The sequence below is a fragment of the Hypanus sabinus genome, chromosome 15, assembly GCF_030144855.1.
Source record: "Hypanus sabinus isolate sHypSab1 chromosome 15, sHypSab1.hap1, whole genome shotgun sequence".
NCBI lineage: Eukaryota > Metazoa > Chordata > Chondrichthyes > Myliobatiformes > Dasyatidae > Hypanus > Hypanus sabinus.
The window spans coordinates 9,079,860-9,096,553 of record NC_082720.1 but is presented as its reverse complement, the minus strand read 5'-3'; the positions used below and the strand labels follow the sequence as shown (position 1 = coordinate 9,096,553).

General features: G+C 42.8%; 1 protein-coding gene across 5 annotated transcripts in view; it reads right to left on the bottom strand.

The window, feature by feature from the left end:
- Positions 1-16,694, bottom strand: part of ebf1a (EBF transcription factor 1a) — a 468,633-nt gene that overhangs the window by 227,283 nt on the left and 224,656 nt on the right. For 4 of the 5 annotated variants that reach the window (XM_059989982.1, XM_059989983.1, XM_059989985.1 and 1 more), the window contains one exon: positions 568-709. In XM_059989982.1, the coding sequence (XP_059845965.1) occupies positions 568-709 (142 nt within the window). The remainder of the gene's footprint in view (positions 1-567; positions 710-16,694) is intronic. The other variant, XM_059989984.1, reaches the window with a different exon arrangement.

Genomic DNA, 16,694 nt, shown 5'->3' with positions numbered 1-16,694 from the left:
ATTGGCTGACTGGAATAAACCAAAGAATGGGAATAAAGAGGGACTTTTCTGGTTAGTTGCTGGTGACTAGTGATGTTCTGCAGGGGTGGACGTTGAGTCCACCATCTTTCACGTTAAGTGTTAATTATCTAGACCAAGGAATTGATGGCTTTGTGGCCAGGTTTGCAAACAATGCAAAGATAAGTGGAGGACCAGGCTGGGTTGAGGAAATAGGGGATCTACAGAAGGACTTGGACAGATTTTAAAAATGGGCAAAAAGGAGGCAATTGGAATACGTCGTAGGGAGAAGTGTGGTCATACATAGTGGTGGAAGAAATAAAGGTATAGACTGTTTTCGAAATGACGAGCAAATTCAGAAATTTGGATCAGATGGTGCCAATGTAGTGCATGGCATGCGATTCTCTCAGTCACCTCAGTAAATCTTGCCTCATTTAACCCACAAAAATCTACTAGAAATGAGAAATGAGGCATTGACTTTGGTATACTGAAATTCACAAGCATTCACAATCAGATGGCGAGGGTGGGGTGTTGGGGGATAGCTTTAATCAATGAAAGTGATGTGCCTACCATGTTCCAGATAAGAGGGCGTACCTTCAGAGGGATCGAGCCTTCGAGCCCTCCGACCATGTTTGGAGTTGTTGTGGACGAACATGTTGTCAGAAACAGCCAGAACGTGGCCATCCACATTCACCGTTGTGGAAACGACCACCTGCAGAGAGAAAGGCAAGGGAGCGTTGAAGGAATGTCTCGACATTTAAATTGCAGTATCAATATCAGAGGGTCTTTGGACCAAACTTACTAAGTTCTCGAGAAAGACAAAAGTTAAGTAAAATCTATTGGAAAACAGTGCTAGTTCCTAAGGCAATGAAACAGAAATAAAAAGGAATTGCTGGGAACTCTCCAGAGAAGAATTAATGTTTCAAGACAATGTCTTCTGCTTTTCTCTCCATAGACACTGCTTGACCTGCTATATATTTCTAGAATGCTGTTTATGATGTTAATAAGAGTTCATTAAGGCAAAGGAAGCACACCTAAAGCACAAGCTGCAGAGCTGGCAAGAGGTTTGGCCTCAAAGCACAAAAAAATGGAGACTCAAGAGACTTCAGATGCTGGAATCTGTAGCAACGACCAGAAGCTATAGGAACTAAGCAGGTCAGGCAGCATCTACTGAAATGAATAACAGTCGTTGTTTTGGGCCAAGACACTTCTTCAGCATTGACAATTTATTCATTTCTATAGATGCTGCCTGGCCTGCTGAGTTCCTTCAGCATTTTGTGTGTGCTGCAGTATTACAAAGCCCAAGGCTGAGAATGAACATTACTTAAATCCTGAAACACAAGAGGCTGTATATGTTGGAATATGGAGCAAGAACAAATCAAACTGCTGAAGAAACTCAGTGGATCAGACAGCATCTGCGGGGGGAGGGGGAGTGGGATGGTCAGTTGATGGTGTGAGTCGAGATCTGAACTGCTGGAATATTTGTATTCCTCCTGCTGTCATAGATAGAGTGTTGCATAGCTCTCTGCTAAACAATTTCCAAGTGGACTCATTCATTCTGGGATCCCAGGCAAGAGAGAGTTCGGAACAGTTTGATAGGATGACCCTTTTCCTTGTACCTGTGAGAGAACTTTGTATTCTGCTTTGCAAGTGGGACTGAGTCAGAATTAGAAGATAGTTTCAGTAACACGAATTATAGATCTTATCTCACAGGCAGCCTCAAGTAGGACAAAACTAAATTAAGGATTGGGGCAATTACAGTTTGCTGTCGAACATTTGGGTCCCTGATTTGGCTCTTTCATTGTACCATGAACTTCAGTGGGGCAGAACAGGATGCAACTGTACACAGCACAAGCGCTACTTGTAAAGTGCAGGCCTGTGTTTATTTAGTAATCCTCATCAATTTAGTTTTAAAGACATGTGTTTTGTGTGCGATGCGGCCAATAAAGCAGTGTCCTGGGTCAATGCTAGAGAGGTCAAAGTACATCAAGCGCACGATTTAAAAAAAACTGATTGTGAAGACTCTGTGCGTCAAAAGTGCCAGACTTCATACATAAACCCACTGTGATCCTCAATCAGCACTCAATCCGTTAATCCAAGTGTAAAGTGAGACTGGCCTCAACAGAGATGATCCATCAACATATCAGCAGAACACAATCAGAATTTTAAAAATCAACTGTGTTGAAAGTAAATCCAGCTTTTCCCCTTTTACCAGATTGGCATATTTTATGATCAACCTCTGAGTTTTTCTCCCCAGCTTCTGCGCCCTAACTGGTAACATAATATCTTGGTACAGCTAACTTCATTCTAAAAGCTATAAACACAAGAGATTCTGCAGATTCTGGAAATCTAGAGCAATGTACACAAAATGCTGGAGGAACTCAGCAGGCCAGGCAGCATCTATGGAAATGAATCAATTGTCGATGCTGAGGAAGTGTCTCAGCCCAAAACAATGACTGTTTATTCATTTCCATAGATACTGCCTGACCTGCTGAGTTCCTCCAGCATTGTGTGTGAGTTGCTTCATAGCAAATTATGATCAATTTATTTGTTAACTAAAGTTATGACTTTAATAAACATCAGAAAGGCACTTTAATGTGGATTGTTATGGTGAATATTTACTCCTTCAATATTACTCCTTACTGCTGAGTCTCTCATCCAAGTGCCACCTACAGACTATTTCCATCAAGGGAAAATGTGATACCATAGTCACAGGGTCATAAAGAAATCCAACACACAAACAGGCCCTTCAGCCCATCAAGTGCACACCTAACATCAGTCACCCATTTACACTAATCCTACATGAATCCTATTTTTTTTATTCTTCCCACATTCCCCTTCGGATTCTACAACTCACCTACATACTTGGGCCAATTAACGTGCATGCCTTTGGGATGCGAGAGGAATATGGAGTAACTGAAGGAAACTTACATGATCAACATAATAACCACTGTGAATCAGGAGTGACCCTTGGACTCTAGACATGCGGCAGCAGGTCTTCCACCTGTGCCATTGTGTCCCTGCACTTTGACCACTCATTTTCCAGGGGCTTCCATAGACAAGTTTATTTATTTCACCAAAGGGGACCCCGTCAAGGTAGCTTTCTCTTGAAGGGAAAAGATTTCAGTCAAAGATGACATGACTTCGGCTTTGAAAAGAATCCTGTTAGTTCACTTCTCCCATCGAACAATCTAGATCATGTATCTCTCCCTTGAAAAAGATATGTTTGGATGAAATTTGATCAAGATTTTTGGCCGGTGCCAGATGTGGAGGAAGTTCTACAGGTTCCCTTCCTGTGAGATTTACTTTGGACCAAACATAATATGCAGATCCAAACATGAGAGAAATATTACGAGATTTATCCTTTGATGTAATTTTTGTCAATTCTACAATGTTATGAAATCTAAAAGTGGGATGGTCATTTACACCAGGAAATCATGATCAGTACAACCTTTATAATTTCAAATAGTTAGAAGGCCTATATAATCAAGAGTTGGATGATTGATTGAGTCAGCTCAAAACATAGCAATTCTGTTCCCTTAGCTTGTAGCACTGACACATTCCTCAGGGAAGGTGACAAGATTAATTACTAACCTCACACCAGCCTGGCCCTGCTGTCTTTTAAGGCGAGATGTAAAATCAAGGATTCCCTCAGCCTTCTTCACAAAATATCCTGCAATACTGTCCCCAAGATCATCTGGTCTTTTATAATATTTGATTCTGCAAATTAGTCACCATGTTTACAATATTTCAGGTTCAAAATATTGGGCAAGAAGCACATGTTGAAGTAAAGAGTTAAAAGGTGGGACCCTAAACAGCATTGGTGTACAGAGGAATCTTGAGAACCAAGGCTACACCTCTGTGAAAGTAGCAACACAAGTATATAGAGTGGTAATGAAGGTATATGGTATGCTTGCCTTCATCACTGGGGGTAGGAAGTCATGTTGCCATTGTATAAAACTACACTTGGAGTATTGTTTGCATTTCTGGTTACACCATAACAGAGTTCAAGCACAAATTTGCAATAGTTGGACCCTCTGCTCATCCTGTCATGACCTTCCATCAGGGTTACAGCCTCATGAAGAATCCAGGCTGCGTTGTTGAAAAGGTGGTATCTCTGCATTTGTCTATTGCATGACCACAAAAACGTGAACATGTCCCACTTGCAATCTCGACTCACTAGCATAACAGAAGCAAACCCAGAACAGGAAGCAATAAAGTTTATGATGTTGGAGTATCAAACCCATAGGCTGACCCCTACTCCCCTCTGATTGTGTGACCAGGCTAAAAGTAGATCTCATCAAACATATGAAGAGATCAGTTGGCCCCACCACCACTCTAGAATGGATTTTTTCAACTTGTGTTCCGAGTCCACTCTTTCAGCCTCATGTATTTTATTTCTTCTAATTCTTTTAAAAAAGTTATTATTCAATCTGGTGCTGTCACTGTTATTGTTAGCACAGCAACTTATTTGCCAGCTTCTCCTCACATCGGCCTACTCAGAATACTAACGCTGTTTTCTGTAACTGTGCATGTCATTCAGTATATAATGCAGGCATCTAAATCAGTATTTCCAATATAAATAGCCACTACCAGAAGCATTCATAGTGATTTTTGTCAAAGCACACCGGGATGGGATTAGAGAAGTCCTTTGAGGCATGTTTCTGCTTGCAATCTCCCTATAAACAAATATCATAACAGCCAAGTTAATTGCTGCAGAATCTCCCAACTCACGAGCTGACATCTGAAAGTGCAATAAACTAGGTGCTGTTTAATCCACCCATTATACAGGCTAATTGACTCAATTCACAAGTATATTCCTTTTTTCATTATCGGACCTTGTCAGCCCTTTGCTAGCTGTCGCAGAAAGAGCTTCGGCATTTGTGATTGATCATTGATAGATTGGCAGTCAGATTAATTTAATTAAAATTGCCTCACTTGAGAAATGAAAGACAAAAAGTAAAGTGCTAATAGATTTGCTCTCGTAATAAATGACTCACAGAGCTTTGCCCCACTTATTTTGCCTGAAATTCCCAAGCCACTAAGCAGGCTCTTGTTTTAATTGCATCGAGCTTTGCAAAGGCTTTTCGTTTCATAAGCAGCAGAATCTGCCTTCCAGTGATCAGCAAAATATTTACCCTGGGTCTCAAGCAAGCTAAGCTCCTCCCTGAGATTGGCCAAGTGAGGACATTTCCTCATTGGTGCCAGCCAAATGAAGACTTCCCTCCCTTTCAGTGGGAGTGTTACCAACAAGTTTGAGGTCAATCAATGCTTTTTACATGGAACATCCCATGTGCCCAAGGACAACTGGTCAAAAAGAGTGGGAAAAATTAGGACAACCAAAGATATGGGAGTATCCTGGAGAAAACAGCAAGGGTTATAGAGAAAACACAGGTAGGGGGATCTGAGTCCACAGCCAAATGAGACATGACCTTCTTGACAGGCCAGATGGTCTACTCCTGTCCTGTGTTCTTATTTCTTATTGAATAGAACATAATAACTAATATTTTTTTAAAATCTTTTACCTCAAATTTGGCTTTAAATGTCACTTACACTTCTTCCAGATTTCTGATGCCAGCCCTCATCTTTTGCTATGAAACTCTGCCAGGTATGTTTTAGTCTCCATACACACCTTGCTGGTGATGGTCACCAGTCACACCTTCCTACTGGTCTAGGCACCGTTCACAACTTGCCATAGATTTAGTTACTATCTGAGCCTTGCCATTGAATGCAAATGTGTGAAAAGCCGGCAAGATACTTTAAGTATCTGTCCTGATGAAGGGTCTTGGCCCGAAACGTCAACAGCGCTTCTCCCTATAGATGCTGCCTAGCCTGCTGTGTTCCACCAGCATTTTGTGTGTGTTGTTGTTTGAAGATACTTTAAGTACTATGCTCAGACATCCTGCCCACCTACAGAAAGGATGTTATTAGGCTGGAATCGGTGCACAAAAGATTCTCAAGAATAAGCTCAAGTTATAAGAGAAGACTGGAAAGGCTGAGACATCTTTTTCCCTGGTGCATTGGAGTCTGAGAAGTATATAAAAGAGAGGTAGATGTCATCACAAGGGTCATGGATAAAGTAAATGATCACAGTCTTACTTCCAGTGTAAGGGAGTCTAACGCTGGAGAGAAAAGCTTTAAGGTGAAAGTGGAAAGATTTAAAGGTTACACCAGGGGCAACTTTTTCACACACAGGATGATATTTATTTATTCAGAGATACAACATGGTTACATGCCCAACAAGCCCAATGAACCTGCACCACCTAATTATAGCCATGTGACCAATCAGCCTTCTTACCCGTATGTCTTTGGAATGTAGGAGGAAGCCCACATGGTCACAGGGAGAACATACAAAATCCTTACAGATAGCAGAGCAATTGACTCAAGATGGCGTCAATAAGTGATGTTTCTTTGCATGCAGCTCCAATGGGAATCATCAAATATTCACAATTAGGACTACTACAGCCAAAACCCACACTCACAGCCTTGGGTACTTCAATAAGGAGCATCATCTTAAGATGATTATAAAATCTATCAATCCTCAAAATCAGTGGACACCAGATAACTGACTCAGGTCACAAGTGCATTTTCCCTTTCAGAAAACAGAAACAAGGAAGATGTGCTGGTGTACAGGCCTGATTGAAACATAAAGGCCTACCTTAGATACCAACTCCCAACTGTCCTACAGTCTCTGAAAAAAAAACTGAAGACCTCAGATCAAGAATGCAGTTCCAGAAGGACATCAGTGACTGCTGCATACTTCATTTCATAGAAATGTGGCTCATGTCTGCCATTTCATACGCAGGATTATAGCTCAATGGCTTCACCATTCTCCACAAAGACAGGTCAGTTGAGTCTTTTAAAGGTTTCTGAGGCGAGTATGTTTCATGATTAACTCATTGCGGTGCTTAGATATGACGCTTCAGTCTTAGTTTTGCTTGTCCAGCCTGAAATATCTAGCAGTCACGTGTTGTCATTTTATCTGCCGAGGGGGCTTTTCACTATCATTCTGGCAGCAGTAAGCATCCCTCCTCAGGCCAACATCAAGCAGGCACTGGGGGTAGCTGAGCACCATGAAACAGCACATCCTGATGCCTACCCAGTCATTGCAGGGGTTTTCAACCAGGCCACCTTGAGGAAGTCTCTGAACAAGTATCACCTATGGAACCAGAGGAGCCAACACACTTGACCACTTTTATATCACCATCCCACGCCCACACTTTGGAAAGTCGAATCACCTGGCAGTACTTCTACTCCCGGTGTATAGGCAGAGCCTAAAAGCCACAGAGCAGTGGTAAAGATGAAGAAGATACGGTCAAGAGAGTTTGAACAGCACTTGCAGGGATGCTTTGAGTCGGCGAACTGAACACTAATCAGGGATTCATTTCTGGATCTGAATGAATACTCCATAGTTGTCACCGACATCATCAAGACCTCTGTGGGTGAGTGTGTGCCTTTGAGAACATACCCAAACCAAAAGCCACAGATGAAGCAGGAGATTCATAGCCTGCTGAGGGCTAAATTTGTGGTATTCACAACTGGTGATCCAGAACTATACAATAAATCCAGGTAAAACCGACAGAAGGCTATCTTAAGTGCCATAAAGCAATTCTAATTGAGATTGAACTCAGAATCGGATGCACATCAGCTCTGGCAGGGTTTGTGGGCCATTGCTTCCTACAAGGCAAAACCTAACATCATAAATGGCTGTGATACTTCACTCTCAGATGAGCTCAATGCCTTTTCACTACACCTGTTTGAATCCCTGCAGCATCTGGTGACCCTGTGATCTCTGTCTCGGAGGCTGACATCAGAACATCTTTCATTAGGGAGAACCCTCATAAAGCATCAGACACTGATGGTGTACCTGGTAGGGCTCTGAAAACCTATGCCAACAACTGGAGGGAATGTTAAGGACATCTTCTATCTCTCTCTACTGCTTCAAAAGGGTGACAATCATACCAGTGCCAAGAAGAGCAAAGAGAACTGCCTCAATGACTATCACTCAGTGGTACTCATATCTACTGTAATGAAGTGCTTTGAGGGGTTGGTCATGGCCAGTATCAACTCCTGCTTAAGCAAGGACAGGGTAACACTGCAAATTACCTATTGCCATAACGGGTCTACAGCGGATACAATCTCACTGGCTCTCCACTCGGCCTTGAATCACCTGGACAATAGCAATATCTATGTCAGACTGCTATTTACTGATTACAGTTCAGCATTCAACCCAATCATACCCTTAGTTCTAATTAACATTAACAAGCTCTAGAATTTGGGCCTCTGTACCTCTCAGCAACTAGATCCTTGTCTTTCTCACTGGGAGATCATAGTCAGTGCCGGCTAGAAATAACACCTCCTCCCCACTGACAATCAACACTGCTGCACCTCAAGAATGCATGCTTAGCCCACTGCTCTATTCTCTCTACGTCCATGACTGTGTGGCTAGGCACAGCTCAATGGCCATCTATAAATTAGCCGATGACACAATCATTGTTGCCAGAATATCAGATGGTGACAAGAAGGTGTACAGGAGCAAGACAGATTTGGTGGTTGAGTGGTGTCACAACAACCTTGCACTCAATGTCAGTAAGACCGAGGAATCGATGTGGACCTCAGGAAGGGTAAGTTGAAAGAACACACACCAGTCCTCATCTAGGTATCAGCAGTTGAACAGTTTCAAGTTCCTGGATGTCAACATCTCTGAAGATGAATCTTAGGCCCACCATATTGATTGAATACAAAGGAGGTATGAGAGCAGCTATACTTTATTCAGAGTTTGAGAAGACTTGTTGTGGTCACCAAAGACTCGCAAATTTCTAAAAATGTACTATGGAGAGCATTTTAACAAGTTGCATCACCGTCTGGTATGAAGGAGCCACTACACAGGATCAGAAAAAGCTACAGTAAGTTGTAAACTCAGCCAGCTCCATCATGGACACTAGCCTCCCCAGCATCGAGGATAGCTTCAAAAGGTATCCTCAAAAAGGCAGCATCCATCACCCAAAACATGCCCTCTTCTCATTGCTACCATAAAGAAGGGGGTACAGGAGCCAGAAGACACATGCTCAAATATATACATATTTCTCATTGTAATCTATGTTTTTATTATGTATTATGTAGTAAACTATTCTTATTCTGATTCTGAACCCATGTCACCAGCTGGAACAAGCTGCCAAAGGAAGCTGTAGAGATAGGTATAACTGCAATATTGAATGGACATTTGGACAGGTTCAGGAATTAAAAGTTAATTTAGAGTTAAATGGTGGGGAGAGGGGAGGAAGAAACACAAGGTGATAGGTGAAACTGGGAATGGGAGGGGTGAAGTAAAGAGCTGCGAAGTTGATTGGTGAAAGAGAATCAGAGCTGGAGAAGGGGGAATCTGATAGAAGAGGACAGAAGGCCATGGAAGAAAGAAAAGGGGGAGGAGCACCAGAGGGAGGTGATGGACAGGGAAAAGGGGGTGGGGAATGGTGGGGGCATTATCAGAAGTTCAAGAAATATCATCAGTTTGGAGGATACCCAGACAGATTATATGGTTTTATTCCTCCAACCTGAGTGTGGCTTCATCACAACAGTAAAGGAGGCCATGGATAGACGTATTGTAATGGGAATGGAAAGGGGAATTAAAATAGGTGGCCACTGGGAGATCCCACTTTTTCTGGCAGACAGTGCATAGGTGCTTGGCAAAGCAGTCCCTCAATTTATATCAGGTTTTACTGATATCCAGGAGGCCACACCGGGAGCACTGGACATAGTGTTGCCTTACCTGGAAGGACTGTTTGGGGCCTTGAATGGTAGTGAGGGAGGAGGTAGGGGCAGGTGTAGCACTTGTTCTGCTTGCAAGGATAAGTGCCAGGAGGGAGATTAGTGGGGAGGGATGAATGGACAAGGGAGTCACATAGGGAGCAATCCCTGTGGAAAGTAAAAAGTGAGGAAGAGGGGAAGATATGCTTGATGATGGGATCCCATTGGAGATGGCGGGAATTGCAGAGAATTATGTGCTGTACATGGAGGCTGGTAGGATGGTAGGTGAGGACAAGAGGAACCCTATCCCTGGTAGGGTGACGGGAGGATGGGGTAAGAGCAGATGTGTGTGAATTGGAAGAGATATGGTTGAGGGCAGCATTGATGGTGGATGAAGGGAAGCCCCTTTCTTTAAAGAAGGAGGCCATCTCCTTCATTCAGGAATGAAAAACCTTATCCTGAGAGCAGATGCAGCGGAGACGGAGGAATTGAGAGAAGAGGATGGCACTTTTACAAATAACAGGATGGGAAGAGGTATAGTTCAAGTAGCTATGAGAGTCTGTGGGATTATAATAGACATTAGTAGATAAACTGGCTCCAGAGATAGAGACAGAGAGATTGAGAAAGAGAGGGAGGTGTCAGAAAAGGACACCTTATAGTCTGTCGGGATAGCCTCCAACCTGATGACATGAACATCGATTTCTTGAACTTCCAGTAATGCCCCCCCCCTTTCACCATTCCCCATCCCCTTTTCCCTCTCTCACCTTATCTCCTTGTCTGCCCATTGCCTCTTTCTGGTGCTCCTCCCCTTTTTCTTTCTTCCACGGCCTTCTGTCACTTTCACCAATCAACTTCCCAGCTCTTTACTTCAATCCTCCTCCTCCCAGTTTCACCTTTCATCTTGTGTTTCTCTCCCACCCCCACCTTTTAACTCTACTTTTCATCTTTTTTTCTCCAGTCCTGCTGAAGGGTCTCAGTCCAAAATGTGCCTCTACTCTTTTCCATGGATGCGGCCTGGGCTGCTAAGTTCCTCCACCATTTGTGTGTGTTGCTTGGATTTCCAGCATCTGCAGATTTTCTCTTGTTTGTACTGGGTGTCAATATCCCTTTGGCCAAAAAATCAACCATCAGAGAAGTAAAGGAACCAAAACCTGTGCCTGTCTGTCCCAATGATCCACAGCAACACTTCTCATTGGAAAGTATCCAGCAGAGCCTCAGCTCAAAGCCAATCAGCGGACGAGTAACAAATACTGGATTAAGGCCCATCGTGAAAAGAAGTGTTTGTCTGGAAGTGGACGTTTGTTTGATAATATTTCTGCAAAGGACTTTGGGACATTTTAATCTGAGTATGCATTTAAAATGTAAACTGTTACTTAAAGTTTTGTGGATCTGTGTGCTTGGACCTCTATGTTTATTTATATGTGTATACATCACGTGAGGATAGACTACACACACTCGTGATACCCTCTCCTCTAATGAATAGCCTGTTCAGACGGATAGCCACCTGAGAGTAAATGCAGTATGTCATGCTGGCCCCCAGAATGAATCAATTCCTTCAGGGGAGAAAGGAAGAACATTGTGCAGGAAAACAAAATGTAAATCAGTCTAAAATAATTAATCAATGAAACATAGAAATTAGTTTTGCATAAAAACTTATTTCAGCCCAAGGTATAATTGAACATTTGGTGCTCCAGGAAGGGATTGATTTGGTTTGGAATTGGAATTTAATAGATTGCACTTTGACAGTAAAAAAAATCCATATATAAGTTATTTCTTTCAATAACATCAAATGCTGTTTAAAATGAGAAAGCAAGAAGCCAACACACATCCCCTGTTAGAGGAATACTTGTAACCCAATGGTGGATGCTTGAAACACACTGAGACAACAAAACATCTGTTTGTTTGACAGCTTACATGTGTTACAGTACTGAGACCTGACGGCATATATTACTGCTTTAGTGTTTGTTGAAACTGACAGGCCGCAGCAATTTTGAAGCTTTAGCTAAACACTTCAATAAGGTCCAAGTATTTTTTTCTTTACTTTTTCATTTGTACAAGCCAGTCATTCTCTTTACCGCCAATTTCTAAGGTCATGCTAATTGACACAGTACAAGTAATTAAGCAGTAACTGTTCACATACTTGAAGACTCAACAACCATGGGCTTTTGCTAGTTTGACAGTAATGCTTCTTAGAGTCAACAGATCAGCAACCTTCCCTGGATCCAACCAATCACATAAGTGAAGTGCTGACTGTGGAACCAAGATAACAGTAAAAGTCATCACCATATGGAAATTAGTCTGAGTATTGAGTGGGAGTACTTATTAATTGAGCCATCGTGTATATCATCCTGTAGACTCCCTGGTGGACCCTTGCCATGTCTGCTTGTCAAGAATATTCAGCTAGACAAGTATTTCTTCACCGTAAGACCGAGGGTCCACAGTAAAAAAGACCTATTGTGTCTTACAAGTGACTTCCATTTCCTAACTACTTAAGAGCAGTCACATGCCTGCCAAGTTCCAATCTGAATGAGGCTAACATAGATTTGCTTTCATGCCTAGTTTTCTTGGAATGCTAATTAAAACCAGCACTGCATCTCTCCAGCGATTCAGCATTCGGCTTCTCTGGCTCATCCTTCTTTTCGAATCCTTCCATGAACTGGTTCCTTCCATTGTCTTTTATCACTTGCAGCCCAATGCCCACATTTTCCACCAGCCCTCGCTTCCAATACCCCATCATCAGCCCTCAGCTCTCCCGGCTCTACCACTACGGTCACCTTTCAACCTCACCATCTCACCGTCTCCTATTACATTGTAAGATTAAATCTTTTTGACAAAGTATGAAATCACTAAACTTAAAATCTCATTTATCAGATGATTACATACAAATTAGGAGCAAGTGCTTGGTCCTTCTGGTCTGTTCCATAACCTAATAAAACTATGACTGAACTGATTTAAGCTGCACTCCATATTCACTGATAACTTCTCCCCACATTCAAACCAATAATTTAACTCTGCCTTCAAATATTCTACTTCCATTGCCTTCTAAAGAAGAGGATTCCAAACCATCTGAGAAAGAAGGTTTATTGTCTCATCTCTTTTAAGTGGCAAAGCCATTATTTTTGGATGGTAACTCCCCGGGCTAGCTGCACTCCACATCTAGGATATCAAGACCCATGATGCTATTTGTTTCAAATCTCGGTGATGCTGCCGCAAGTTAAGTACTTTATTGTACCTGTAAACACATGTGCATACTTATGCATATGACAATAAACACTACCTTTTGACTTTGACTGGTCAATAATCAAACATAACTTCCCCATTTTTGTATCCAATTCTCCTCACAATAAGCAGAGACCTTCACTCCACTGTTGTGGCGTGCATGGGATATTTCATTGAAGGTGCTACGTAATTGTAAATTCAGTATTATTCAGTATTAAGCTCTGACTCACAGCAGGTATATCAATATTTCTATCATTCTTCCTATTGAAGCCTGGTCAGTGACTGTCAACAGAAAGTCCCAGCAAGATGGGATGGGATAGTGTAAGAGGAGATGTAGGAGCTGAAGCCAATGCCAATCCTGCACCTGCAACGAAGATATACATTCTTTCAGTTTGTACAGGGCTATGCCATGTCTGCTTCTTACTACTACCATGAGGCAGGAGATGCAGAAACCTGTAGTCACCAGGTTCAAGAGCAGCTATCTTCTTACAGGCTGAAGGTTCCTGAAGTGACCTGCATAACCTAAATCCAACCTCAGCAACAGAAAACTAAGGGCCACTATATGCTTAAATGGCAGGGGAAAATGTTCATAGAAACCTGAGGATTTCCAACCTCTTTTATTATGCACTAATGTTCCGTATTGCACAACTTTTTCCTTCACTGCTTTGTGTAATCCATATACAATGTATATTCTGTGTGTTATCTCTACCTATATCCATATCTCTGATGCTGTTGCATTCTACCTGTACTTCACCGTACTTGAGCGCATGACAATAAACTCAACTTGACTTGTGTTGATTAAATCTTACCTAAAACCTAACTTTTAAACAAATTCACTTCAGCCCTCCCTGGCCACCTGAGCCTTAACCTAATATCCCAAGCTGTGCACATTTTATGGCAACTGCACAAAACTCTTTTGCTTGCCTAAACCTTGCAAATGGGAGTGATCTTAATGGGAGAGTTGGAGCTGAAGGTGAGCAGTAATCCCAGGCAGCTTTTGTCTTGCAGATAGGCCCCCCATCAAGTATCTGACTTTGTGTCCATTCCCTGCACCACCCCACCCTCCAACTGCCAATAGCTTGGAGCCCCTAATCACGTGCCCACACCCCACCCTGGAAGTCAGTGGAATGCCTTCTGATGCTCAACTTCACACGTAAAACTAATTTTCCTGCTCCATCCCCAATACTTCACCCACAGGTCACAGCCGGTCATGATCGAACCCTGATGCTCCACCTTCAACGTCCAGTCTCATTGTGCCATGAGACCAATCCCCCAGTGCTCATCCGCAGCCCTAATGACCCTACAGCCAGTACCCAGTCTTAATGTGCATCCTACAAAACAAGGACAACAGTGCTTCATCTCCCACAATGCCTTCCCCCGTTGCATGATTCTCCATCTCCTGATGACCCATTCCCAAAGCTCTTCACCCATCCCAATGACCCTAATCCATCCAATCACTGTCACTCATCTCAATGCCCCTCATCCATCCCAATGCTCCTCAGCAAAATCCCATGCCGTCACCTACCACCAATGCTCCACTCCTATTATTGATAACCATCACCTTCTCTACTATTCTTCATCACTCTCCCAATGGCCCTTACCCATCCCTAACACCCCTTTCCTATAGCATTGCTCCTCAGTCATCATCCAATGCACTACCATTCCCCACCAATCCAATCCCCCACCAAGCCCTATTTCCACATTTTCTAATATCACTGCTTCTTCCCACTGTGTCTGAATGCCCACAGGTCCATTACCTGATGCCTCACTGTCAACTTCCAATGCCTTAGTTCCTGATATTCAATCTGCTGCTCCCACACAGCCAATAAATATCACACCTCCATTACCCTATTTCTAATGGCCCTTTCTCTGATGCACCATTCTCCTGCATCTCCTTCCCTCACATCCCATCTTACAAAGGCCAAACTGCTGATATTCCATTATGCCCCATGACCTGTTGTTAATGTGTTAACTCTTATAACTCTTTCCCAGATGCTTCTTTAAGCTGCTTCAGTAACTCATTCCCTGTTGACCCATTCACTAATACCCCATTCCCTGCTGAAGCTCCAAGCACCAGTGTTCCACCCCCCAATACCCCATTCCCTGTTGACCCATTCACTAATACCCCATTCCCTGCTGAAGCTCCAAGCTCCAGTGTTCCACCCCCCAATACCCCATTCCCTGTTGACTCATTCACTAATGCCCCATCTGCTGAAGCTCTATGCCCCAGTGCTTCACACCCCCAATACCTGATTCCTTATTGCTCCCAAGACCTTCCAGATCCAGATTCTACAAAGGTGAACTTGGCAGGGAAAGTCTCTCACTTGAAGTTCCCCTTTTTAATCAAGAAAGTTCATAATCTATGCCATTTATAGCAGGAATCACCAAAACACATTCAAGAAAAGCAAACCCAGATTTATGATCCAACTGCTGCTGCCATTATGATGAGAATAGTCTCTAACCCACCCTACCTACGAACATTAACACAGACTTTGTTGTCAATTGATTTTCCTTTCTGTTGCAACAGCTATATTTCTGCCCTGATTCGGAAAGGCCAGTTGATTATCACTAACATAGGAGCATTCCTACCTTAACCCTACATAATAAGCAACCAATGAGGAACCTTCTGTTATTGACTAAAGCGGGGCTGAGGAAGATTTTGTATTGATCTTATCTGCAATATGGGAACAAAGAGTGGTCTCACAGTCAGTAAAAGGCCTGATGATAGCAGACCCAATATGGGAACAAAGAGTGGTCTCTTGGTCACTGAAAGGCATTGTGATTGCAGTCCCATGCTGCAGCAGTATGATTCCAAATGTTCCTTTGCAGGTACAGGTTGCTCTTTGCTAGGTCTGAGTTGGTTGTTTTGCATGTTGCTTGGTACCTCCCATAAATACTGCAACAGACCCACTGCCCCAGGGAGTTTTATAAAATGTTGGTCAAATCTCAGCCCACCTGGAGAATTTCATCTTGGGATCAGAATACAGGTTTGTGCCATTTGCCAAGACATGTCACGGAGACTTGTCACAGAGCTGTCACAGTGAACCCTAATTCATTTATACAGTCGCAGGAGAGGAGGGGAGAGGGGTGGTATTCCATATAACCATATAACAATTACAGCACGGAAATAGGCCATCTCGACCCTTCTAGTCCGTGCCGAACACTTACTCTCACCTAGTCCTACTAGCCCGCACTCAACCCATAACCCTCCTTTCCTTTCCTATCCATATACCTATCCAATTTTACTTTAAGTGACAATACCGAACCTGCCTCTACCACTTCCTATGAGTTTTTTTTTCATGAATTAACTATAGTGCAGACTCTGGAATAGATACAAATGGTCGGCAAGGTATTCAATCTTTGTCCTGAATCTTAAGCACAATTTAAAAGAATTGGTATCAGGTGTGAGGAAAGACTGAGCAACTTGAAGCCTTATTCCAGAACAGAGATGGTGCCCTTACAGAGGCCTTCAGAGTGATGAAGAGGCTTAATCAAAGAGAGGCGTCTGCTGACGGGAGAGTCCAGAATTAGAAGTCACATGTCAATTACATTTAACACCAAGAGTATGAGGAAAATTATCAACTTTTAAAAGAGAGCAGGATGCCAACCAAGGGATGGGGGAAATCCAGGGCAAATGGGTGAATGTTGGGTGCATCCATCAAAGGTGGGACAAATGGTTTCCTTCTCTTTTTCTGTGCTTTAGGAATCGTTGCTTCCTTGCCCCTTTTCTC